Consider the following 27,958-nt stretch of genomic DNA (forward strand, 5'->3'; position numbering starts at 1 on the left):
CAATGCAGATATACGCAAAGGCTCACGGGTGTCTTGAGTTCCGATACTTGAGTCATTAATAGGCCTTTTTCAGGTCCGCTTTGCTGAGCCGAGATCCGAATACGACCTATTACACGAAACTATACAACATACCAAGATCGCATTAGTGACGTAAGGAACGCGAGCTGTCAATCAAAAGTTCTAAAGTTACATTGAACTTGTAAGAAACTAGAAGAGTGCCAATATTTAAAGGATTGTTTTTTCAGGTTGCAACAAAGGTTCATTACAAGTAAATATTCTTTCATGTAAGAAAATACGTACAAAGCCCATATAAAGAGCTGCAGGATAATACTTAAAATGGTGATGAGTTAAAAATTAAATTTCAATCACACTGGTAGTGTTTGTCCGAAAGTAAAAGCAGACTTAATAACGTCGCTAAAGTCATATAAGTAACGCGGGTTGTCAATCAAAGGTTCTAAAGTTACATTGTATTTCAAAAAAACAAACGGTATGTCAAACGTTAACGGATTATTTGGTTTTATAAAAGTATAAAAATATTTTTTCTGTCGTAGGTAACCAGTAACACGATGAAAAGGTAGTAACACGATGAAAGGTAGCCACGAGATAAAATAAAAAATAAAAAAAATTAAAAAAAATAAAATCTTGAAACCAAGGTGGAGGACCATATTGGTAGAACATGAAAACACACATGACAATGCCCCCTCAGTTACATATAAGGAACGTGGACCGAAACACACGTTGTTAAGAATATTATACAAGTGGAGTCAGCAGAATGCCAATGTTTCAAGGTCTCAAGTTTCTGCACATATATAGAAATAAAATTGGTATAAGCAACCGTATAAAAAAACTGCACAGCCCTAATGAAAACGAGCCACGATCAAATTACAAATGTAAAAAAAGTTTAAAGAAATTTAAAATGGCAGGGATTGACTCGATGCCCTCCACATAACTGTCTCGTTTCCAACAAAAACAAAACCTGGCTGTGAACGCCGGCGCTTTTATTTATTTAAACGCCCGTCGTCGCGGCATGGACGATCACTCAAGTGTGTGTACAGCTGCCAGGAAATTTCGCGGCCCTTTCAAAGTCGATTCGCCTTGGATGTTATGTCGTGAGTCCGGCCGACAATATTCTTGTTTCTACCCCTTCGGGGATTGTTTGTGGATTAGTGTAGCTTGACACGGCGGTAAGTCGCAAATCCTGCACAAGTTCCCTTTCGCGCTCGCTTCGTTTTCAAACCCGGGCCGACATTAGAGGCGTTTGTTTGCGTGAAACGAGCTTTTTGTGGAATGGTCAAGGGCGTTGTTGAAAACATTGTTAAGGCATGTGGGAAAACTTACCGAATTAACTACTAACTTTTCGTGATAAAATGCTACGAGTTTTATTTTTAGTGTCATTAAGGACAAGCTGTATTGATTTAAATTAACAGAATATTAAATAGACGATAATACCAACTGTTAGATTTCTGATATACTATAGTATTAATTCTCAAATTATAATACATGGCGCCCCCGTTTTGTGCTCCAGATAATTTAGTGCATAAATCAATTACATTTGGACCCTTTCAAATTCGTTTTACAGACTCCAGTTTGACCTTACTTGGTAAAATGACGAAGGCGTTGTTGAAATACACGTTAAGACATGTGGGAAAAACTACCGAATCCATGACAATCTTTTGTGACAGTGTTTCAGCTTTATTATTTACATTTCTTATTGGGGATTAGCGGTGTTTATTAAGATGAACACGATGTAAGCAAGCGTTAAAAATAAATGTCCACAACTACTATATATTCTGAAGTTTGTTTAAAACGTTCAACATACAGCTGTGAACCTTTCAAACGAGCCAAAGTGACTTGATGTCGGATATTTCCGGTGAACGCAAGTCAAAAATGAGTCACAATGCCGAAAATAATAGAGGTCAACCTCAATCTGTACATACGCTAGATGGAAAGCCTTTTCATTGTATAAATCATCATCAGACACGGCGCTATTACATGTGTTCTACCCAATTAGGTAATATTTGAAAGCGCTGTATATGAACCGTTTAAAGTCTAGTGGCGGCCTTAATCGAACCACGACTGCGTCAGAAAAGATAAATACACGACACTATTTGCCCTCGTGTGGTTTCATACAATCATTTATCCTTATTCGTCATTGTGTGTAATGCCAAATCGTTTATATGCTCCGTAATTACCTACCTAGCATTCCAAACCTATTACCTATAGGTATACCATATGTTCGGCAAAAATATACCAAGTTGTTCACGTAGATTGGTTAAAATCAACTCTTTAGCTCGGTATACTGTTTACCAAGTCTATCCAGGGTTAGACTACTGACAAATGTTAAGGTCAGGAATTGTAGCATGCCAAAACTGTAACAGAATATATGTTTTATTCATCCTTTTTTGGTTCATATTAAAAATGCCTGGCATCCTGACCTATGTGAAATTACTCTGTGTTTTTAAGATATAAGATCACATAATCACTTTACCTGACAACTATTTATATTTCTTTACATTACGAGGAATATAAATTGATTAATTCATTGTTAAATGTGTACCACGATTAAAGATGCGAGTAATGATTTAAGTAGTCTATATAGTGGCATAGATATGCTATCCTTCAAAGCATATAGAACAGTGCTTTTTACGTTGTTTTTTTCAGTTTTGTTTACTCGTAAAAGTTGGGTGGTAATATTAACACGTGCAATTCCTGTTCAACACATGCCTACTGCAAAACACCTGGCGCGCTGTAAAAGGATGGCCGACACAGACCTTACGAATAACACCAACGCCCAACGTTTTGATCGAAATACATGACTCCGATAAAACTGGAACAAGCTTTCTTTCGCCTCTTTGGGGGCACTGACCACGGGCTACGTGTAGGCTGTTATTACTGCAGTTAAGATATTATGGGTTGCCCGGCGTTGTCCACGTTAGCTGACCGGTAAATTGCCATGGAAAGTCCAATTGGTCCCACGGAGTTTGATACAAGCAACTTAGTTCACTGTTTAACGTTTATCGGTCGCATCCTATTTTAATACTGCACATGAAATATGTTTCTCGAAGTCGTTCATATGGAGGATCAGTGACAAATATACGAGACAATTGTTCAGGGTAAGTAAATAGATTGATAATCAATAGGCCTATTGTATTTATTTATTTACAGCGGTAAGAATACGGGTTGTAAAGATTAGTTTTACGGTTGTTTGAACTGATACCCTGCCTTGCTTATTTCTTAAAGTTTCCAAAGCTGTAAAGTGGTTTCGGGTGAAATAGTATTTCAAGCAATCGTTTGGGTTTGTGTAACGCCGGTAATTTTCGAGAACTCGATGTTGAAAGATCTCTTATAAAACATACAATTTGCCAAGTGAAGGTTTCCATAGTAAGATATATCTCCTCAGATATCATATTACTGATCAAAGTCGTCCACAAATGGCCGTGTGTTATTTTTTTAGGTGTGGTTACTGCGGGGCGACTAAAGCATCAAGGAGAAACAGCCTCGATTAAAGCCATTTGCCAAACTATTTGCGACTGCATCACCATCATCAGATGCGTGGGTTGAACGCCAGTTGCCACCACCAACATGCCAGCGAGGGGAAATTGAAACCAGCAGTTGCCTTGGCCGTCTTGACTCGGGTTGCCGGTGCCGCGAAGACACTTCACTTGACGTCGGCGCGCGCCTTGCCCCACAGTCGCAACAGTTTAAATAAATAACAAGCGGGACGCACATACAGCAGCAACAGCTGTAGGTGTAAAGGGATCGCCTTGTGTCGAAGGCAACAATAAGAGAGGAAAACCCCCGGAGCGCCGCCGCCGGTGAAAAAAAGAGAGAGAGAGAAAAGAAAAAAGAGAGAGAAAGAGTGGCGGAAACGGCGCGAAAAAAGGCGTTTAACGGCGTCGCCGGCGGAAAACTTTCTCGCCGCGTGTCGTTTCAGTTGCAGTTCCGCTTCTGCGCTGACCAGGTCTCCTCCCTTCCACTTTCGCGACCCCCTGTCCTCTGCCGCCGACTCGCTACAGCGAATTTGCACGGAAGACAAGACGCGAAACGCGGGATCCTTGAAAGAGCAGGAGGAAGAAAGGAGCAACAGCATCTTCCTAATCTTCTTCTTCTTCCACGAGGAGACAGCAACAGATCGCGAAATTTCATCGGGAACTTGAAAAGCCGAACGATATCTTCGCCACAGCAGCTTGTAATAGCGTCGCTCATCATAGCCGTGTAGCCGCATTTATCGCGCTTGGAGTTTGTGTTGTTGGTAAGTGGGGTCTTTATCATTTTAGCATACTTTACCTAACTACCTAAATGTACTTTTCCAATACTGTTTTATATGTAGTGGTCCCGAAATTTTGGTAAAAAACTAATGTAAATAGCTTATGCTCTAAATATGTGCGTCGATATAAATTTGCATGAACTTATTTTTATCTTTCATCTAATATTCACACCTAAACCACATTGATTAAATGTATAAATTTTTCATATTTAGTTATAGAGAGCTACCCCATGCATATGTATATATACTTGAGCCTTTTTATCTTTAATTTTCATAAATTTCTAAAACAAATAGTGCAGAGCCTGCATATTACATTTGTAAGTCAATGTTTATCAGCATATCGGCTTTTGCCTTGTTATTGAGGATTGGGTGCTACGAGCCCCTACGGTATTTTAACGGATTTTAGATTGTACGTATACAGTTAATCTTGAATAAGCAGTGGCGCGTCTAAATTGAACTTTCGTCTGACGCAGCCATAGAAAGCGTTTAAACGACAATCAGGCTTGTCAGCCGAAGTTAACGATCCAGTTATTGCGATGCAGAAATGACTTTGTCTCGCCTTTGCGACTTCCGTAGATTTAAGCCGGGTCAATCGCGTGATTAGCGGCGTAATTAAAGCAATTACTCGTATACGACCCTCTGGGGCCTGACACCGTTAAGTTTAAACGACGTTGCTCCTCGCCACTTCCAATAGAACAACGTTGAATAAGCATCAGTCGAACATAAGCTTTAGGAAGAAGATGTAGAAGGTTGTTGATGTTTTATAAGGTTGAGTCTCGTGTATTTTCTGTTGGTTTCTTGGTAAAGTTTGGTTATATTATATAGGGTATAGGAATTTCAATTTATCACGCCAAACAACTATTCGATCACTCTGTTCACTGTTATGGTGACACAATTTATCATTAGTATTGGATTAGAAATGTGTTTTTTGCAGAAGAAGATCTTTACGTAATTCCCTAGCTATAAGCGTTTTTTAAACTATATTCAATTCAAACGAGTAGTCCATGAACGCCTTAAGTAAAGCACATTAGCCGTACAATTCCTAGTGTTTATGGCGATAGGATGAAACAGTTTTAATATATTTTGAATAAAATCCAAAAGATCCTAATAAAATACGTTGATTTTTTACAAATACTTTATTTTTTTACATTGAGTGTAACTGATGCAATGGATAAGGGCTCCTGTAAAAGCAAACGGAACACTTTAATAAACTCTTTGGTAACAACTGACATTCTTTACAGTGATTTTATCGCATTCGGGGCACGCTTTTAGTCAGAGGCCACCGCAATGCAGCCTGCAGCGAAATTTAACGAAATTTCCGTCGATGCCTTTCGAGATTGCGTAACAGTTTAGTAACGGGATCGCGCCGGTACACCAGCACGCTAATCTATCAGGAGACGACGTGGCAAAAAAGATTTTGATGATTTGGTAGCATTTTGCGAAAAACGGGACAGAAAATTGCACAAATTTAGTATCCTCTTATCGCGTGTTCGTTGTAAATGTCAGCTAACTTATAATAGCGTATTCGTTTCATGGAAAGATTTACACTTTATCAATTAACACGTTGTTATAACACGATCACAAACCACCGAAAGTTCGTTAAATTCCAGTTGTATAAATTCTATTTTCCATCTACAAAATTTCCATTTAGACTTTCCATGTCCAACTATAAAATGTCAAGTTTTAGACAAACCATGTCCGACTATATAAAGTGTCCAGTTTTACACATGTTAATTCTAGCTATAAAATGTCCAGTTTTCGACACTTTATATTCAGCTACAAAGTGTCCAGTTTTAGACATATTAAATCTAGGGGTTAAATGTCCAGTTTTCGACATTCTATGTCCAGCTTTAAATGTCCAGTTTTGAAAATCGTGAATTTATCTTTATCAAAGCGAGCGTCCCGATAGCGATCGGTAAAGCAAGGGCAAGTAATATAGGCGCCGACGTCAAATCATACGAAAAGAGCGCAAATATCGCCACGGCCGGGTCTTTGCTGTCGCCCTGGGCTTCGAATGACCTCTGAGCCGGCAGCAATTAACATATATAGAGCTTTCTGTGTGTGTGACAGTGCCCGGTCATTAGCGCTTCCCAAACGGAGGCGATTTGGCCGAATAAAACTTCCTTTTCCCGCCTGGACGCTGTAGTTTACTCCTACGCTAAACCGCAATGTCACAGCATCGACACAAAGTGCTGAATTTGGGGCTGCGGGCCCTGACACGAACTAGGAGTTGTCGGACTATAAATACGCTACGTATAGGAAGTATTTACTGGGTTAAAGCATTAGATTAAAATCCCTGAAAAATTGCTTGCATTTCATTTTGGCGTGGTATTACATTTTCAACAGTAATACCAACGTACCATGTTATGATAATGTTTCAACTTTTGTGCAAAACGCACGTTATTTTAGGCAAGTAATAACAAGGATAGCAATAGCACGATCTCAATTTTTTTACTTAAATATTGCCAGGGATACTGGCCGAATAAAACAAATCAATTATAAGGTTTTTCTTAATTCTTTGTAAATTCCGCTGTGGCAACCTTAAACTGGATTAACCCAAACTCAGCCAACACAAGACGCTGGTGGTCACCACAGGTAAGTCATTCTGAGTAGACCGAAAACAAATAATGCCTGCAGGTGAACAGGATACACGTATGCCTTACCGCACAATCAGTCAAACTAGATGTATTACCCTTCTCTATATCTATACCTCAAGCAGAATGCTTTTTCGGACATAGACGCTATCGTATAAGAAAAACTTGTTTTACTAGCGATGTGAAAGGGGGAGAACGAGACAGTACCAAGCCCAAAAGTGCAGCTATTTACCTCTTCCCTGTGGCCCGAGCCGACGCAATTTACCGCAAATTATACGGGCGAACGCGTGGCCCGCATTGCATTGCAGTGACACAGGCCGCAAGCGTATATCAATGTGCCAATTGTAGCGCTTTCAGGGGGTGTGCCCCTATCATGGCAGAAGATCGGTTTACGCGGTCGTTTCCGAACTGGCACAGGCTGCGCCATTGCACTCTTTTCTCATTTTAAATATAAGTTTACCTAAACTGTGCTAGTTTTTATTGATATTTGCCTATGTTTGAACACATATTCTACCTTGATTTTGTTTAAATCCTTTGTTTTTTTTAAATTGTTTGAGTTTTAAAATTGAAAGGTGTTACGCCATGAGAAAAATTGTGACAGCCGCCAGTTTAAAAATATTGTTTGCAAACGAATTCTGGAATTTAAATCTATGTTCAAGAAAATCAACGTTTACTAGTTGCTGTTTCATGACATCGACGGTCGAAGGAAAATTAAATTGCCCCTTAATGTAAAAAAAACCTTCCGAAAATCAAAAATAAAGATGGTTTGACACTGATATGACCTATGTGTTTTACCATATGGTTATGTTCCTTTCCAAATTTTCAGCATGTAGCTTTACTTAATGCAATTTTTATATCCACCCTGCTTTTTAACGGTAAAAAGGCTTAACGTTGGAGTATAGTCACTTACTTATACCGTGTTTCAACGTTTTGCGCCTATTATCAGGTCGTTTAAATATCTGTTGTATTTTCAATGTTCGAACTCAGTTTTCCTACATTTAGCGCAAGAGACGTGGGTGCAAACAACATAGCCAAGTACGTTTGAAGCGATCGTGCCAAACGGTGTCACATCAAACTTTTCGCCTGTCTAGATATCGGATGTCTCGCGCTTAAACGACCAGAGAGCGACGCGCGAGTCCAGAAACTTTGGCCACATTTCTTGGCTACTTTAAAAAGGCCGGCACCCTTTTTACTCAAAGCCCCTAGAGCCAATTGGCCAAATTGTACAAGTTTAAACCTCTTTTTAGAGGGATATATCCCTAAAGCCCCACGTCGCATCACACAACCGCCCAACTCACCCCCTAAAACCCCGCAAAAAAGGGTTTCAAAAAAAGGAGCCGGCTTAAGAGCGGAAAACGGCCCCGTGATGAGTCGGCACGGCGCGAATTAGCCCCGAGCTAGAGCGATCGTGGTCGGGCCGCGTACGGACGCCGCCACACTTACAATAATCAAGTCGGACCGGTTTGGCCGGTGATGGATGCTGGTGTGGCTTCTAGAGCACTCGCGCAGCCATTTAGATTGGCATTTGTTTTCCGGAGCTCGTGGTTTTGCTGTTGCCCATGGCCGATCCTTATCACGCGTTCGCCCACGCGTCTGCGATGCAAGCACGTGTACAACGCGTGATTCGGATCTGATTTGTGTGTTTATTGCATAACGTTCGCTCATTGGGTCTTTGTCTGAACGTCTTAGGGCGATACAAAGTACTATGAGGTCCTCTTTCTTCAAAAGAAGCGAATTTCCGTCCTGGTCTCATAGAAGTCTTACTACCAAATATGCAATACTATAGGACGTTTTGTTTCACTTTTTAAAATTTGTGATTACAAAAAGATTACAACATCGGAGGAATTAAATTAATTAACACTTTTTTTACCATACGGACCTAAACATTTTCTGAAGACAAAAATCGCACCCTTATCCACAAGCATGGCTTTGAAACTTTCATAACGCAGAAAGAATCTTTATCAAAAATGACTTGCTTCAAAATAATAAAATAAGGTTCTTTCGTATTTAACCAGTGCCATTTTTCGTTTAACAACCCAAATCAATGTACAATTTGACGATTTGGATTGTTTCGTACCAAATTGTTAATTTCAAACATTACGGTAACGGAGTTCAAACATTAAAATTTGTTTTCTCAAAAAAATAAAATGATTGAGCTTATTCGAGAATTCAATATAATAATTGTTTTCTCGTATATTACTTAACCGTGTTTTCTAGTGTTTATTGGATCATTTGCTGTGAAAGAATCACACTGCTCTCCACGTAATCCTCAAACAGAGGAATTTTTTTTCAGCGGAAGCGGTGTTGAAATTCGGCGCAAAAAAGTCCGACCAGTGTCAACGTCATTAACATGCCGCCTACAAATTTTCGCGACTTAATTTCGCGCAAAGTCTGGCGGTTTCCCAGAACGGTGTCGCCTCGCGTATACAGCCCAAAAAATAACCAATATCGTTCACGACAAGTTGTTTGCGCAACGGCGGCGGAGAAAAAACCAGCCGAGCGAGTTTCGGCTTAATTAGCGTATATCTGCTGTGGTTGCGATCACGTGAAGCTGGCCCGGCGTGCACGCAGCGAGCACGCAGCGAACGCGTGATCGCAGGCGCAGGTGAGGTTTACGTTGCTTGAGGATGGGTCGAGCTTGGTGCGTTGTCGGCGATTCGGAGACGCACCGGTTAAAGGTCGAACATGATGGCTTCACGATTTTAAGCAGATTGTCGGGGAGGATCCCGCGACGCCGGCCGCCAATTAATAACCGGAATGCGAAGTTTGGTCGGATTGAGTTAAAAACGAACGGGCTGACGGTTTCGGAGGTTTGTGTCGGAATGCGGAAACGCTTTTTTTCTGCTGTGTTTTTGATCCAATTTTTTTTTTTTTTTGTGGTCGTTTTTTAAATAGGCATGAAATGCTGTTTTTATAAAATAAATTTTATTGCTGCCACTGTGTATAAATTAGCAACATTAATTGCACTTGAATTATTGCATAATTATATGGCTAAGGAAATTTTTATTCCAAGTTGTCAAAATTGCTCGTTGAAATAAATACCGTCTTCAGGTTCTCGTTTTTTTAATTTTCATTTTAACTTTCCTAATATCAATTAATGGGTATTATTAGTTTTAAAAAAGTCCAATGACCCCATTTAAGGGATCTCTGGTATAGAGTCAAAATCAATTTATTGTATAATGACAGGTAATGGATTAAAATGATATAATACCGCATATAAAAATATAAAAAATGCGATGTGTCGGTATAACTTATAACCGAACCTTAAATCCTACATCACGTTTACGCTCCAATTAGATAATTACAGGCACAATGGGCGTAAATTGCCTTCCTACTGTAGAGTTTCAGTGAGAAAGCTTTTAAACTTTGCAATTAAATCGCACAGCCACGAAATCTAAGCTTCTCTACCGCGCCGTGTAATTGTTTTTAATTTTCCTATTTCAAGTAAAATTGCCTTCGCGTAGGTATTTTCATTATCAAACGTCCCATTCGTCTCAATCGTATACGGGGTTTGGCGTTTTTATGACGTCCAACGCTTTTTGGGCGCATGGGAGAAATCGTATTGGCGATTGCGCGAAAAAAACTCCGCGCTTCTATTTTGGTGGCTGGGATTCTCGTTTTTCCTGACCAGCAGCTATTGAGAAACAGCGATAATTTGATTGCGATAGACCTATCGAATTGATTGATTCCATTACGTATAGTCAGACGTTAAATATATGCACGTCATATCGATTAATACTTTTTGTTCCCTGCGAATAGTAAACACAGTTAAAAATACCTGCAAAACTTTGGACAATACTTGAAAATTTTAACTGACAGCAGATTTACAAAATGTTAGCGTATTATTTTAAATATTTTTAAATTTCTTTTCGGTCAAATCTAACACAATGGTAATATGACCATATTCCTAATACATTGAAGCGAACAAACAAAAAAAGAGCCGATAATTATTTATTTAGTATTCATATAAACATTTTACAAACGTTGGTGCATTCAACGGTTTGCGAAAAGACGAAAAAATTTTATTACAACATTGGAACAAAAGAAAACTCGAAAATCCATAACAAACACTTCATAATCATTTGTTAGTGTTTTGCTGTAAAGCTCTGCGGTTGCTTCAAATTTCGGCGAAAAATCGCGCGAAAACGGCGAAACGAAATCAAAACCTCGTTTATTATTGTTTGTAGCCGGCTGACCTTGACTGCGACCTTGGCGTTAGGTGGCCGGGCTCTCTGCTTTAAGCCGCTTCGCGAGTTCCAAGGTCAATTGTTTGGCATTAGTCCACATTAGCCGCATTAACCGCAGTGGTTTCGCGTGGTGCAAGAAAATCTTTGTTGCCATTTCTACAATGACACTATGACGTCACACTGCATACTTGCATGTCGCTGCGGAATGTCAACATCGCGAGAAGACAATAGCGATTATGACGCAACAGTAATCGGGTGTTTTTTGGCGATCCTCTGTTGGGATTTGCTGGATCGCTTTCAGTGATTGGCGAAAAATTAAGTCGTTTTTCGTATAGCATTGGGCCACGGATAGCTGGCATTCATTTGGGATTTGGCCGTCTTCAATGACTTAATATTTTATTTTCAATTATATTAAAGCTGGGTGCAATGCGTTAAACATTGACATCTTAAAAACTATGAAAAGTCGTAGAATTTGTGCGGATACGCAGAGACTAGAATATATATATCAACAACACTGTTGCATAAAATACTAGTTTCGTGTCCTGCACTAAAGTTATAACATGGACAAACAAGTTTCCTACGAAAATCCCAAAATCTGGGAATTACGTTTTACTTTTCCAGGCAAAACCTCGACCTTAAATAGCGAAACCGCCATCGATCCAAATTAGGGAAAAAATCATTACTTTTTTTCGTTCAGCTGTTTCTCTCTCGACAAATCACATCAAAAGGACGACAGGGATAAAAAAACTCGCACGTTTTTGCGCGCCCCTAAACAAAACCCCCTAAAAGTGCGCGATGTTTGAGTGGGAGCCAAGTCGAACTGAACCTTAATCGATCACGCTTAATATTCAAGCGCGAAATCGCAACTTAGGCCAGCAGAAAGGTGTATTACGCTTACAAGGTAGGCGTTAATTGCCGACGCTGGCCCTTTGCAATTATATACGGGAGAGCAATAAACAATCGAACTGGCCCTTTCTTGATACCTCGAGACACCCACGCTATGACGTCACACGCAGTGTATTACGTCTGAAGGTTTCGGACCGGCGTCCGAATTCGCCTTAACCCCCGAGGCCTGTATAAGAAGGAAGGCGCGAGCGCAGATTCGGCGACATTCTTTTTTAGCCTCGGCGGGCAAGTTCGCTGTCAGACTCTGTGTGACGTAACAAGAGCCGGCTCTGTTCTAAAATCGGCGCTTTTCGTCCGAATTCGGCCCGGGTGATTCAGTTTTATGAGCAAGTCGAATCGGTTATTGTCAGTCGCGATCAAGGTGGTTATAGGTGACGAGTCGCGCAGTTTTCGTTAGTCAGCGAGCATGGCGGTTTAAGCTCCAGTTCAGCATCACGGGGTTTTTAGTTGGAAATGAACATACAGGATTTAGCCCGTCAGCATTAAATTATAATATTATTGATTAATCAAGTTGCAATAAGCGTCGTTCTTGCAAGGTGTTCTGCTTGGTATATCGGAAAATTTGGCTAAAATTGTAGCTCAAAACGAAGCAAAAATTTTAAAAAGGTTTAAAACAACTTAATTAAATAAAGAATATTGCAGTTACGCTAACAACAGCATCATGTATATTGGAGTTAGTACAATTGTGAGTGTTTTGGTTCGTTCATAGATTTTATGAGATAATAGTAAAGTTAATTGGAAATGTAGTTGTTTTTTTAATGTTAGCTTAAAACAACGCAGTAGGCTACTGACTATGCTCGCTGACTTTCGGTGCACTTATATATATTATATGAGAGTTATAATACTTCCAGCAGGATTAATTTCGTTAGTTAATGATAAGCTGAATATTATTAAAATTAAGTAAGGGTTATTGTCGACAGCGGCATACACGTGTCGAAATGTTGCCCTGGTGCTTTTATTCGCTGCCGATATTCCGTGATTGGCATGTACAAAGTAGCAGGGTACGTGTACGTATGTGTACATGTATACAATGCATACCACCGCACGCATGAAAAAAGCCTGCCGTGTTATCCGATGTTTGTAGTCGAAGGACCTTAGTGTATTGCATTCGTTACCTCTCTTTCTATCTCTTCGGCCCTGCACCCGTCCCCCTAGGCGGCTTTCACATTCCTGGCGAAGCTGTTTCCCGCCAGTAAACCATAACATGGTCGTTGCCGCTTTCGTCGGCGCACAGTGTTCTACGCGGACGCAGTATACAAGCAATATAACGTGCAGTTGTAAATGCCTGCTACGCTCAAAGCCGAGCGTTGTGTGTTTCACAAAGGTTCGCTTCGCATTGGATTGAGCGCTAGATAAATGGTGGTTAGGGTTGGTGTCGGTTTAAGGCAGTCGAAGTTTAGTAATAGTTGTATAATGTTAAGAGAAGTCCATAGCTACGTCGTGGAAATCAAACCCTTTTTGAAGACAGCGTAATTTGCTTAGCTCTTCTTGTTTGTTAAACAGCTTATAGTGGATGCTTTTAAACAACTCTATTTGGTCCCAAATTCTAAATTATTAACATATCTTGTAAATGAAAGACTATACATTTGCCAGGAAGTATTTTTTTTACAAACACGACACTTATTGTTTTCTTAGCATAATCAATTGTAAGTTCAAATTAGTACTTTCATGACGGCATGGTACCCTGGTTTAGCTTTAGATCAAATAGGGTTGATTTTTTTTAAGTCGAACTATTGCAAACAAAGGTTTCTGGCGTTTTATGTAATACCATTCTGCTGCATATGGCTAGTTTATAAGAATAGCAAAGTGTACATGAAAAAGTAAATGTCATCTAAAAATGTTCGCTAATCTCGATGAGACGCGGGACTTTTTAGTCTGTCGCGTCGGCGAGTGACGATGTGTTGGGAAGATTACGTCTCATTCGTAAAGCGTGGGCTAACCGGTTATTAGGTGCGTTAGTAGAGGCTATGAGTAAACCTAGACTTTATTAAACAGTCCACGGTAATTGTCGGCAAATTGGTGCCTGTTTATTTGTGTGTGAGAGGTGGTGTATATTGACGACAGAGGTAATGTTAATAACCAGGACCTGTTAATTGTAGGATGCGTAGCGGTAAATAACTGTTGACGTACTGCGTGGGAAAAGTTTACTTTTTTGCGTGACATGCTACGTTTATGAGTTGTACGTCATGCGTTTTGCGTGTAACGTTATCGGAAAACGGCAAAAGGTCTGGGTATAACAAGTTCTAGCACTTAAAACGCTTTGATTCGTCTAGATATATTTTATATGTGTTTAACTTTAAAACTTTACACTTGGTTATCAACATCCAATACTGCTGGATCGGCGAACAAACTAATTATGCCCCTTCATTTGCTGAAACTTTGAATGTTTATGTCTGCCTCTTTCAGTGTTTGACACATTTCAACTTACAACTTGCGATGGCTTAATGATATTTCAAATTGTGTCAGTGAGTGTCGAAAAACTAACGTGCCTCTTTATTTTTGCAGATAATCCGGTGAAATAACTGTCACGTGGTCTTAACACCTGCACGACGACAGTTTCAAAGGTTTTTGAAAAACAACAGCAACAACAAACCAACAGCAACTAACCGAGCCTGTTTTGAGACAGGCCTAACCCCCCTTAAAGAGAGATAAAGAGAAGCACCAGTTGTTAAGTTTAATTTCAAACAATAACAACATGAAGCCGCCGAAGAACGTCCGGAAAGCGATGCGTTCCTTCCTGGGCGTGAAAAAACGCGACACATCGCAAAGAGTGGACCGCGACGTGCCGGTCAACTACAGATCGACCTTGCAAAAGAGTTCGAAAAAGTTCGGCAGCGTCGACCACCTGAACCGCAGCACTTTGCCTGCCAGGTTCGCCCCGACACAAGAACACGAGCAGTTTGAGGTGCAGAGCCAAAGCGGCAGTCTCGGACGTCGCTCCATGTCCGTACCTCCGGGAGGACGCAACAGGATTGACAACTGGGAACGGGATTATGATGAGGAGGAACGTATGTTTCCCAACTCTGAAAGAGGCTCGCCGGAGAACGGCATGCGACGAACCGCGTCCACAAATTTCCAGCAGCAGCAGCAGCCGACGATTCGACGCTCTCAGTCGCTTGCCGGGTATCACTCAGGGCACCGATTAAGAGCCTCACAGTCGATGGTTACATTGCGGGATAGCGGTCTGGATAAGTTCTCCAGGAACGAAAAGGACTCTTTCCGTGATTCGGGCGCCTTTGACATGTACGTAAACGACGACTTCCAGCCGCTCGACCAATCGCGCGCCGCCACGTTGCCGTCGCGCATGAACGAGCTCGCGGCGTCACGTTCGAACGCTTCGTCCAGGACACTCCCGCGTTCGGCGTCGTTCTCTAACTTCGCCAACAGCCAATCAGAGGCCAGGAGCCTGCGGACGACCAGTCATGCGTCACACGCCAGTGAGCGGCTGATGTCATGCATGAGCGCGCTCGATCACCTCGAGAAGAAGCTCCGGAACGTCACGCAAGTCAACGCCAAGGTTGACCGCTTCCGCGAGATGACCGAGGACTTCGAAAATGTCCGTCTGTCGTCACAGGTATGCAGAAATGATCAATAATCAAATAAAATTTAAATGAAGAATTCAGCACTTACGAGTGTGTACACCATTCGGGGACAAATTAATAAGGAATTAATCCTTTCTTTACATGGTTAATTAGCAAAAAAGCCAATGACAGTGTATTAACATATTTGTTTGGATCACTGGTAAATAATCAAGAGAAGTGATTTTATTGCTTAAACAAAAATTTATTATATACAGGCAATAGATAATAATTTGGAACACTATATACGGATCTGTTCATAAGTTTAATGGTGAAAATAACGGCCCAAATAGAAGTTAATTTCGTAGCTTCTTCTTCATTACAATACCGTAATGGTTGCCTATATACTTTGGAACACTATATACGGATCTGTTCATGAGTTTAATGGTGAATTTGGGCCGTTATTTTCACCATTAAACTTATGAACAGATCCGTATATAGTGTTCCAAAGTTTATAGGCAACCATTACGGTATTGTAATGAAGAAGAAGATAATAATTGATTCGGTTAAAAGGGAAATCAATTTCCATTGGTATTTGACTATTTGCATCAAAAGTGATTGAAAGAACAGGTTAAATTGTATTGGTATGAAAAAAAGGTATTGGGTAAAAAGGGTTTACAAGTTTTAACCTCTATACCAAGATGCCTTTTTTCAACTGTAACTAAACCTTTGTTTTTCCACTTATGCAGCGAAACTCGCCCGACCCAGTCTCTGACTGGCGTATCGGCGGCGACGAAATCAACCAATCAGAGGGCGCGTTTGCGTCACGTGACCGTCGCAGGAGCGCGGAGAGCTCGAGCACCGACAGCGGGATCACTTCGAACGAGTGGGGCAGCAACAACCACGAGAACCCCACTTCGCGACCCAGGAGGGTTCGGCCCCAGCACACGCAGGCGTCCCCGACACATAGATGGCACGACACCCTGGAACCGCGTCACAGGCGCCATTTGAGGTCGGACAGTCTTAGCAGCGGGTATTCGAGCAGCAGCAGTGGGGGTCCCCAAACCCAACAGCCCCGTGGCCCAGCTGTACCCCCGCAGCATTACCCCCAAGCGCACCCAGCAGGGTACTTTAACGATCAAGATAGCGTAATGTCGGTTTACTCGATGAACGGCGGCAATCAGTACCCAATGTATGACTACTCGCACCAGCAGCAGTATTCGGGCGGGTACGAGCAAGAGAACCCGTACGGGTACGGTGAGTACGCCTACCCGCCTTCCAGCGTTTACGAGGAAGACCTTCACCAGCAGAACGGATGGTTTTACCTGCCCCAGTACCCACAAGCCAACCAGGACTACTACCAGGCCAACCCCGATCCATACGGCATGGCAATGCACGGCACCTACCCATACTACCACACCGAGACCATGGCCAGTGGTCAGGCGCCGCCGTCGTCGGCCGACTGGGGCGGTTCCCGGTACGGCGCCCTCAATGACACCTTCCTGGACGCCTCGTCGATAGGGGCCTCCCCTCTGGTGCAGGCCATCCGGAGTACGTGCGCCGAAACGGCCAGCGTTGCCGGATCTAGTGTTTCATCATCGTCCAAGCCCGATATAAAGAAGTACGGTTCGTTCCGCTACCGCAACGGCCAGAAAACGGTTTTGGTGCCTGAAACGCGACGTCGCAAGACCGTACGCTTCTCCAAGACCGTAAACCAGCGTGTTGAGCACTGCGACAGCGAAGTTGAGGACTCGACGCCAGCCATGAAGGGTTGTACGGGTGAGGACAGCAGTTGTTACGACGTACCTAGTGCCTGGACATCACAGCAGCCCGCTGTCTCTGAGGCCGACCAGCCTATAGCGGCTGCAGTCAGCGAACCGATTTACGAGTTCCCAACCGGGCACATCGAGAACTCGTGCATGTGCACCGATTGTAAACTCGCCCGCAGCAGCTGTAAGCTGCAGACCCCATCGCAGTACGCTTACTATTGAATTCAGCGCAAGCGCGCCCTCAAACGTAGGGCTGTCAATCCCAAGGTCGCGGGTTCGAGGCCCATATCGGGTGAAATCTTTTGCTAAAATGTTCGAGGAATGTTGGAATGGAGCATAATTGCGAAGCCAGTTTACGCGGACAACTTGAACAGTGGCTGAAGTTTTTAAACCAAGGCATTAATCTTCGACCGTATAATTAAAAAAGTTTATACTTATCGAATTTTTAAAAAGGCCAACTCCATTTTGGGGTAAGGTGCTTAACACTAATATCATAAAACGAGTAAGTCACTTCCAGGCAACCGCGCAAACTGGCTTTGTACCCCCAAATAAACTCGCAATTTGCACCACATTTGCAAATTTACAAAAAAGCAATTTTGCAAATTTACAAAAGACTTGTTATGTTCTGCTGTGTTATGTCCTTTGATAAAAGGCAATAGTTTTTATGATGACTGATTTGTTGGTGTCACCTTATTTCGTTTCGTGTCTTGGCGGTGTCATCGTAGTATTTACTCTATTGTTGCATTTATTATTTTTTTGGTTTCAAAACAGCGCTATATATTGCAAAGTTTTCTATCGTATCTTTTCTACCGCTAACGTAACCCTTAATTATTAATAACTTCGCCTCTCTGGCCCCTCTTGGCGGCGGCGCCTTCATTCTGCTTGGGTGTCTTTTGCGTTTCTTCTTAATTCCTTTGCAAAAACTCAACAAAAAATTCTTCTAGCGTCGCTTCAGATGCAAAAAGCACCTAAAAGCACTTTTTTATTGCGTTTTTGCTTTACCTACCCTAATTAATGACGCGTTTCGTCTTCATTTATAACATCGCGCCTCTAAATTTGCAATATTTTGCTCAACACTTTACATTTTCCGATAATTGAAACTACACAAATTTCGATTTCTATCCTAGCATCGCAATTCCATCTGGCCCGACGACTTTGTTTTGGGAATCTCCACGCCGTGAAATTAAGCCACTTTGAAAACACGTCGATTTATTGGCGTTAATAGCGCGCGGCGTAATTAAGTCGGGCGCACTTATGGGAAGCGTTCGAAAAGCATTTTCACAAGGAAGAAAGAGGCCATAAAAGGCACAAGGTCGGCCAACTTGCGTCAGATGTTGATTGTGACCCTTGGGCGTTATTTCGTATTGTTTTGGCCTGTAGAAGCGTTAACGACCGTGACTTTTGGCACACGGCAAATGAGACATTTTAAAACCCGTTTGTTACCAAAATCAAAAAACAAATTAAAACTTCAAAGAACAAATTTAGCAAAGGCTTATTCAGTATTTGTTTAATTTCAAACTCCCACAGTAAAAATTGTCGTTAACAACTTCTTGATTAGTCCCTTTAAATCAACGTTCAGTTTAAAACATCTTAAAACATTCTTTTTAGAACTTTCTTCATGTCTCGCCATTCAGATGTTGTTGGATATATTAAAACGCCATTTTCGAGATAATCATCGTCTCTTTTAAAGCGTTTTGAAACACACATGATCGAAAAACCTTTCGTAACTGCCGCCGGCGTTTGGCTCTATCCGAAAACACTTTCTTTGTGTGTCATGCTTACACCGCACAGCTTGACAAATATATGTGCCCTTTAAAGGTGGATGTAAAACGTTAATTTCGCTAACTTTACACGTTGCGTGGTTACCGGTGATAAATTAACCATTGGCTGTTGATCCGGTGATTTTTGGTATTTCTGGATTATCTTGTCTTAGTCGCAAACCTGAGTCACAATACCACGATTAATCTATACGATGGCATTCAGTGCACATGACGTTTAATTTACATTAAAGTTTTTCACAATTCTCTAGTATCGTTTGCACCTTTCTTTTTTTCTTTTTCGCAAATTAAAAATCAATTTTTACACAAGTAAGTCTCGCTATGCACTTAAAAGGCGACAAGAAGCAATAATAATTTATTCTAAAAATAGTGTGCCTTTCGAAGTTTCAAAATCGGCTGCCCGCCATCACATGAGTGAGTGTCTTGTTCGTTTTCGCCTTTTTTGTTTGAAAATAGATTCTCCTGTTTTTGTGATGTTCCTGTTCGCGCAGCACACTGTCCTTATAACCCGCTAAACGTAAAACATGTGCACGACAATTTTGACTTGGCAATATCATACACGTTTATAATTTGAACGCATGAAAATTTTCGCAAGGATGGAACTATTTTTCGAACTGGCCAGAAATAAAAATCCCAAGATTAAGAAAAGTGTGTTGAACGCTAAAGGCAGAAAAAACGCTAAAATAGCTGCTAGAGGAAAAAGGATGACAAAACTTACATTTATATGCAATTAGCTAACATTAAAATTTCTGCCGCTACAGAAAGTAACAATAAAGTATAAAAAATATATATATACATATATATATTTTAGAAAAAAAATAGGAAATCTTTTAGTTTTACGAGGATTTTCAACTAAAAACAGTAAAAAAATATTCACGTATAGGTTTGTGTCAGTTTTTTGTTAGTTATTATTTTACTTTTTTCTAAGTTTATGAGCATTTTTGCGTTGTGACATTGTTTGTTTCAAAGCAAGTTCGACATGTAGCAGAAAGTTACACGAAAAGTCGCAAAACCTTTCGCATTTTACCGCACGGATAGGCAAGCATAAAATATATAATTACATTAAACTAATGAAATCATAAAGTAAACATTATTAAAAAAGAAAAGCAGTTCTATAACAGTATACTACAAGATACGCAGAAATGCGTGTATGACTCCAAAACCTGTGGAAATAGACCAGGGAATGACTATACTTAAATCATATACCATAAACTACAGCACGTAAACAGATTTGTAAGGAACGGCATTAGAGAGTCTCTCCAGCACGACATGATTCATGTAATTCTGCTCAGCCTTCGGATTCCAGTCTTTAGCCTCAAAGGGAATTTCCCGTATGGTTTCCATCTCCTTGTTACTTTTGCGCCAGTCTGGAGACAGAAAGTAGACAGAAATATGATGACAAAATTATTCAAGTATATCACCCGGTTCGATTTGTTTTAGACGCTTGTAGCGTTCAAATTAGGATAATTCGGGGCTTTGTAGCGTCTGTGTTGGCACATGTGTCAGAAATTTTACCCTATAAGAGAAACGTGTTACAACTGAATTCAGGTAACCAGCGAATGCGCGGACTAATCATGCATAACGCAACGTTACCAAGAGACGCAGGCTACAGATTTTTTACCTTACAGTTTTGTATTTTATTATAAATGTTTATAATTTAACCCGGTAAATAGCAGGTTAAAGACTTTTATCGTTGATAAAGCATTGGTAATTCAACATAAGTAAAATTGGGAATGGCTTTGTTTCTCCGTTTAGTAGTAAATGTATTTAATATACATGTTTGCTGTACTGGTGAATAACGCTGATCCTGGCTATTAACCTTCATACAGTATATAGTCTTGTATACTTGGCAGGGCTGCGGAGTCGGAGTCGGACTCGGGACTCGGGACTCGAGTAAGACCGCTTAAAACTACACGAGTCCCGAGTCCGACGTGCGCATGCGCTGTATCAATTTTAAAACTGTTAAGGCGGCAAAATGTTAGTTGTAAAAGTGTAATAGCAAATGTGAAATATTTTTAAACCATGTAATGCGGGTGGATCAATTATGACAGCAATATAAGTGGATTGCAGAAAATTCACCTTAATTTAGTTGCGTAAATGGGTAAAATAACTGTAGAGTCAGAGCATCAGGACTTGGGACTCGACAAAATCTTACATTTGGCCGGAGTCGGACTCGGGACTCGGGAGTCGGACTCTGGTGTATTTTTTTGGCCGGAGTCGGACTCGGGTTGTTTTTAACCGACTCCGCAGCCCTGATACTTGGGTGTAGGCAGGTCCGATACTTGACATTTTATTCCTACAACGATACCCGATATTTTTGACTTAACGTATCGCGATCTGATCCGATCTCGAATGACGTCATTACCATGTGCGAACAAGCAATATAGACGTCATTAAATCATTCAGGGCATTTTCAGGTGTTTTTAGGTCACAATTTGCTTTAGCGAGATAAAGGTTATTTCTCATTAAGTGATTACCTTTTACTAGGCTTATATATGAGAAATTTGTGTTTAAAGGTAGATATCACTGTGTTGGAGCGCAAATCATCTCTGAAATTCCTCTCTTAATGTGGTATTGGATCGGCAGCGATACCATCGTAGTATCGGACGAGTAGCGATACTTTAACTTGGCATCGGGCATCGGCTCCGATATAATCGGACATCCATCCTTGAGTTTGGTTGTATGTAGCGTGATTGAAAAGAAAATTCCTGGGGTTGTAAGTTCGAATCTTGACAGGTGAAGCTGATTTTATTTTGCAGTTACGTTAAAACTGCGTCGACCAGCTCTTTTTAAAGCAAACTGTAATATTTACAATTTTTTTTTGCTGCCCTATGCGGAATTGTTTGAAACTGACTTGTGAATTAACCCAACAGCCTCTCAATATACGTAGTGCAGTGGTTCTCAACCGAGGTGCCACGGCGTCTTGGTGTGCCATTTATAATGCATAAGGGTGTCGATAGATTTTAGAAATTTTTAAGAATTTGATTTTTGCTCAATTGGTAAACTCCTTGATAGAACTATTTGTGTACGATTACAGACCACTAAATCAAATCATATTTTTCTACTTGTTTTAAGTTGATTGTGTTCTTCCAGTTTAATTTATAGCAACATTTTAGTAAAATACTCAACAAAAATTCCAGTTGGGTGCCGAAAATCTATTTGTTATTTTTGAGGGGTGCCGTAAGCCATAAAAGGTTGAGAACCACTGACGTAGGGTGTAAATTTGAAATTCCCATAGTAAAAGTTATTAGCAATTGTCACCTCGGCAAATTTACTGCTGCAGACGACACGCATTGGAGGACTTAACCACATTTCACACGCGTCACTAAACTTGACAGAATGGCGTGATTGATGAACATTCGCTTGACCCGACCCTGACCCTTTGTGACGTAACAATGACGGAAGACTGTTGCATAAAAGAAGACTATCGCTCCTCAACACGTGAGACCGGTGTATTTCCTAAACCAATCTGGTTATTAATGTAAGGCACTTTGAGATTGCGAAGTTATAACTTTGAAGCTTCGGCGTTAATTCGTTAAACTAGAGTGAATTTGCCACCTGCGTGTCATTAGCACAGGGTAATAGAATGATTTCACACTCTCATATAGCGAAATAACAATTATTTTAATCACCACTTTACAACTGTCGGTCGTGCGTCACTGTACTGCGGAAAAACAAAACAATTTGTCCAGTTCCAAATCCGTTGGTGTAATCTTGGCTAACCAAAATGGTCGTTGACTTACATCAGGGGTTCTTAAACTTTTTATACGACGAAACACTATTTTTTTTTGCTTTGCATTGACCACAGTAGGCAAGACAATTTCAAAAAAAGAAATTAACGTCACAATACAAATATAGACTTCATAAATCTGTTGATTTTGGTCCAAAAAATGTAAAAGTGAAGTAGAATCTAAATATAGTCAGTGCGAAACATTGATTACTTCTCAAATATACACTAATATTTCAATATTCATTGTAGGATACCCTAAAACTAGTTAACAAATTATATTACATATTATAAACGTTTTGATGCGATTTTATTTTACACCTGGCCGCAAGTGGCATTAGTGCTTCACCTGAGAAGACTTACACGCCACGGCATATGCCTTGCGGGGGCTTCAACATACTTCAACTAAAATAATAAACAAGCGAGCGTCCATTTGTAAAGCTTGTTGCCTAACTTTAGCGAACTGTTACCAAAAACTATAAGCGACCGAAAAAATCGTATTACATCTGTTTTCCCAATTGGAATCGCATATGTAATGTTTGGTTTTCGCACAACATCTTGGCAGCTTGATTCTATGACGTAAGGTATTTTCGTTGTCTAAGTGCTATTTTTGTGTTTGTTTTTCAATGTTCTTAAGTTGCTCAAAAATAAAATAAATCGCGAATCTTGATCTGCCTTTTGGTGTGAAGTAACTTAAATACCTTGTTCAGGAAAATAAAGTGTTGCATTGATGAAAAAAGAGTGCTTGTATTGATGTGCACCTAGTCAGTATTATGAGCTAATTTATCTATCAATAAAAATGTTAATACCATCCGACAAATTTTTAGTTGACGAAAAGGCATCATGTGTTTAAAAACCAGTTCGCCAATTTGTAAAAAGGTCCAAGAACTAAGAAATTCCTCACAATCCCATAACTCGTTATTCGAGTTGGGCATATTATTTTTCGGTTTGATGAGTAAAAGATAAATACTGGTTTAATATTACAACTCTGAGTCGCACACTATAAACAGCAGATACCCCAAACATGTGGTTTACAAAGCAAGTGACATACCTCCGCTTCGATCAGGCGCCACTTCGCCAATCGTCCGCATTTTGCCTTCAATTTTACTTCCGCGAGATGACAGTAGATGTCCCATCCCGTTCAGCCTCAAACTGGTCTTTGTTCCCGCCGAGGTTGCTGCTGATCGTTCGTCCATCGACGAGGATCGGATTCTGGCGGCTTGTGCCTTACTATCCACCAGCCTCATTATGCGGTCCACCTACGACACGTAAGGGTGTTTAAGTGAGTATATAGAGAGGAACAAAGTAGGAGTGTTTTAAGTTTTTGGTCACATGAAAGATCTCTGCTAAGCAATCGTTTTAGCTGGGTTGTTCACCATAATTAGGGTACAGATTTGAAGCAGTTGGTTTTTCACTTTATAAGTAATTAACATGCCTAATACGGGCAAAATCTTAATAAAATTTGATAAATTTCGTCTATATCTATCGCATGTCCTACTTTTTGTAGCAATTTTAAAAGAACAAGTTCAAAAGACCGATACAGGCTGCTCTTTGCGCCATAATTTTAGTGGCATGAAAACAAGTTCCTTTGGACAAGTTACATATGACGCAATGGTTGATTCTTCGTTTGCTACTTTTCTTAATACTTTTGGCGATAGCTGCAACTTTAATAATAAAAACTCACCTTCTTTCGACGCTTTCTCGACGCAATTTCTCTCGCCTGGCGCCTCTCCGTCTCCCTCGAGTGTGCAAGCGGTTTATGCAAATGAGGCAGCATCTCGGAGTCGAGTCGTTGCTGTTTCACGATCCTCTGTGGAGTCCCAGGCTGTTGAACCTGCTTCGGGTGCTCGTGTCCGAACCCGTGCGGCATTTCGACCGACCTGTACCCAGCCGGTAGGTGACGCTGTGGGACGACTGCCAGTTGTGGATCAGATGGAAGGGGAACGGTGCACGTTTGTTGAGGGCTAAGAAAATGTAAAAACTGTGAGTTAAACAGAATTAAGTTGGCGTTTTTATGTTGTTTTTTTGATGTGTGAATATTCTCTTAGATTTCTCTGAAGCCTCACAAAATATAGTTATAACTACATGTATAACTAATTTTTTATACGGAGGCAGGGTTTCTTAAACTTTTTTTTACCGCAGGCTCCTTAAAATTACTTTTACTTCGCGTGGACCAGTGTAGGCAAGGAATCTTAAAGGCAACGTCATAAATTGATGTCACAATACAAATATACTTCACAAATCTGCTGTTTCCGGTCTAAAAAATACGATAGCGCATTGGAGTCTAAATATACATTCAGTGCAAAAACGTTTTATTTTTAATTCAATAATTTTCTTTGAAAAAAGATTACTTTTCAAATATACACTAATATTTCAATTGGGGCTTCATGGACCCCCTTAAACTATAGTTCACGTACCCCCAAGGGGTCCATGGGCCCCAGTTTAAAAACCCCTGTACTAAGGTGACATAGATGCGTCCTCTGAAAAATTCTTATTTGGCGCCAAAGTAAAACCTTAAAAAAACTCTGCCTGTATTTCTAGAAGTAACTATTTAGAATAAAATTAGAAAACGCGTACTTGTGAATCTCGTGCTGCTTCACGACTTCTTTCCAACGACTCGGTCGACCACGTGCCCACGCTGCTGGTGACGTCACACTGGCTCCGGTGACCTTGTCCACCAAGGTCAAGTCGGGAGGTTGCTCTGAATACAAATCGAACAGCTTCAAACAACGATACATTGTATAGGCAATGTTACGTTTTGCATTAATCCACATATGCAGTAGTAGGAAATATGAAGCACAATTGTTAAACACTATTTCAAAAGTTTATGAAAGCTTATCAGTTTTTAATTTTTTATATACGTCAGACATTACTATAGTTCTAGGATTACATATCCATTCTCTTGAAAGAATGTAAGCTGGTATTTTATCCATGTTCCAGGTAGTTTATATACTTTCATTATTTTTTTATAGTAATCCTCTAGTGATATTACGCTCACAACCTGTGATAACTTGGCTCCTATGCACGAGATATCGCATGTGATAGGAGGGCTCCACTAGTTTGTCCGGCAGAGGTGTTTTCGAAGATGGCAATTCGTCGAAAATACTCGCTTTCACTTTCTTGTCGTTTTTACCTTCTACAGGCCCTAAACTACAAAATGTATACATTAATAGTGAAAACTGTTATACTAAAGCTAAATTGAAGGCTCTTGTGTTAAATTTAGGCAAAACGGTAGTTGAAAATGAGATTGCCTTGAAGTTAAGTGATTGGCAACAAGTATCGTAAATTTATAGAGAATTTTACGAACGTGGATTGTAATTTTGCAATTTTATCACTGGCAAACCATAGCTTAACGTTTACTTTAGACCAGGGGTCGGCAACCGAAGTAATTCATCCGGCCCGCCGTCTCTTTGACAAATTAGACACGAGTCTATTTCAAATACTTTTTGACTATTTTAACTGCGTAGCTGCGAAAAATTTTTGATCTTCGCGCGAATGTTCATCATACCTCCGGTTTCTTTACGTTTTGATGCTGCCTTTTCAGCTATAGATCAGCAATTCTTTACCGTTGCGCCGTGGTAGGCTGCCAAGTGCGTAGCGCAAAATACGAAAAAGTATTAAAGAATATTGGATATATATTTTTAAACATTTTTTTTTACTTTCGGCATTGTAATAAAAACTTAAATTTAGAAGAAATACCGGTATACCAAAATAAAAAGCGCGCTCGCTTTCGCTCGCCAGGTGTTCATTCGCTTTGCGTCAACAATTTACTGCCTCTGCAAATGTAATTAATCACGTTTTTAAGTGCAAAAAATATCCCAGGCCCGCCTGATTCACAGTTGTTCTAATATGTTAATAACACAATTATTAGTTATTATTTTGTGCGGCCCGCAGAGACCTTTTTAAGTTTGGTTAGGCCCGCGATTGGAAAAAGGTTGCCGACCCCTGCTTTAGACTATATGGATTGGCGTGATTCGGTACTGTCAATATTCAAGTACAATAGTCAAAATATACAAATTGGACACAAACTAAGATTTATATTGTTAATATTTTTGCCGAAGGTAAAGTCCTATAATATTCTAGCAAAAACGAAGACGACTGGAATAAATTAGAAACCTATACTGCGACCTGTATTCTCCCATAAGTTCGCCTATAACACAACAAAAATTGTCTATTAATTATGGATAGTTTTCGATCACGCGTTATGAAATTTCGTTAAGTGGTTTACTTGTATCGTGGCTTCAGTGGCTTTCTCGCCGGAACGTCGACCAACCGTTTCTTGAATTGTTGGATGTCCTCTGGAATGCTCTCCACGTCAACTCTAAGTTTGTATGGATTTCAATTGAACGTTAAATGTTCGAAACAAGTCGAGTATAGTTGCTATGCTAAAACTTGGTAAAAACCATGATTGGCAGAGAATAAGTATGATGGTAACCTAAGTTGAAAGTTCTTCAAACATATTTTTAGTATTTTTATATATGGATATATATAGGACCACTTTATGGAAACCTAACATATCTGACAATAAAGGTTATAAGGCTAAACCGCTGTACTAATGATAATTATAGAGTCAATTTTGTCAATGAATATATTTATAGTCCTATCGTTTGTTTGCGTTATTCGTCAGTTAACCATGAAACGAGTTATCTTTCAAAAAAGCACAAAAATTGCCTTCAAGTATCACAGACGCTGATTTTTCTATTATGAAAACCATTGTCGCTCTTACCCTCAACAGAAAAGGCGTGTTTCTAGCAAACTACGCAAACTCGATTTATCTCATTCGGCGCATCTTGTTTAACAAGAACCCGATAAAGTCCTCAAACACTACAAAACAAGTCGCGTTCCAAACTTACTTCACACGCCGAGCAGATCTTCAAAAACACACAAGCGAGCTGTTTACATGGCACCCACCTTTTCTTTGGCTGCTCGATGTGCATCATGTAGGTGCCGAAAGGCAGGGGCACAAACTTGTGTAGGGGGTACATGGCGAAGCTCCCGGAGGTTCCTTTGTTTCCGACTGTTATTCCTGTTTACACTGCACACCGGCTGCTGTGTAGTCAGTAAAACGTAAACACGCCTGGTGCGTATAAACTCAAGACTCGACACAGTCCTGTGACCAAAAGCACGCGAGGTCATATCTTCTGTACAGCGGCTGCTGGGAAGGGCGGGCCGGAGTATCGAGTTTTCATTGTCCGTTTCGCGTTCCAGAAAG

General features: G+C 40.5%; 2 protein-coding genes across 2 annotated transcripts; one reads left to right on the plus strand and one right to left on the minus strand.

Moving 5' to 3' along the window:
• The first annotated feature begins 3,946 nt into the window (after nt 1-3,946).
• Nucleotides 3,947-19,661, plus strand: LOC146162488 (uncharacterized). Its single transcript, XM_083385406.1, has 3 exons — nt 3,947-4,252; nt 14,460-15,528; nt 16,222-19,661. The coding sequence occupies exons 2-3, from the start codon at nt 14,650-14,652 to the stop codon at nt 17,461-17,463; spliced, it is 2,121 nt and encodes a 706-aa protein (XP_083241532.1). The 5' UTR covers nt 3,947-4,252; nt 14,460-14,649; the 3' UTR covers nt 17,464-19,661.
• LOC146162489 (uncharacterized) lies at nt 19,398-27,805 on the minus strand. The gene is made up of 7 exons (XM_083385407.1): nt 27,658-27,805; nt 26,975-27,067; nt 25,748-25,896; nt 25,324-25,447; nt 24,431-24,710; nt 23,798-24,005; nt 19,398-20,386 (listed from the first exon to the last, which is right to left on the minus strand). Exons 1-7 carry the CDS (start codon nt 27,729-27,731, stop codon nt 20,232-20,234), a joined length of 1,083 nt encoding a protein of 360 aa, XP_083241533.1. The 5' UTR covers nt 27,732-27,805; the 3' UTR covers nt 19,398-20,231.
• Nucleotides 27,806-27,958: the final 153 nt, after the last annotated feature.

This window comes from Ascidiella aspersa, chromosome 3, assembly GCF_963924565.1.
Source record: "Ascidiella aspersa chromosome 3, kaAscAspe10.2, whole genome shotgun sequence".
Lineage (NCBI taxonomy): Eukaryota > Metazoa > Chordata > Ascidiacea > Phlebobranchia > Ascidiidae > Ascidiella > Ascidiella aspersa.

Bases quoted from the DNA above. Each gene is read 5' to 3' on its own strand.
- LOC146162489 (XM_083385407.1), bottom strand. From the start codon at position 27,731: ATGTACCCCCTACACAAGTTTGTGCCCCTGCCTTTCGGCACCTACATG. The intron at 24,006-24,430 runs GTGAGTTTTTAT...TACGTGTCGTAG, and splicing joins CGAGAAAGCGTCGAAAGAAG to GTGGACCGCATAATGAGGCT. The intron at 20,387-23,797 runs GTATGTCACTTG...TTCTGTCTCCAG, and splicing joins GGCGCCTGATCGAAGCGGAG to ACTGGCGCAAAAGTAACAAG.
- LOC146162488 (XM_083385406.1), top strand. From the start codon at position 14,650: ATGAAGCCGCCGAAGAACGTCCGGAAAGCGATGCGTTCCTTCCTGGGC. The intron at 15,529-16,221 runs GTATGCAGAAAT...CCACTTATGCAG, and splicing joins ATGTCCGTCTGTCGTCACAG to CGAAACTCGCCCGACCCAGT.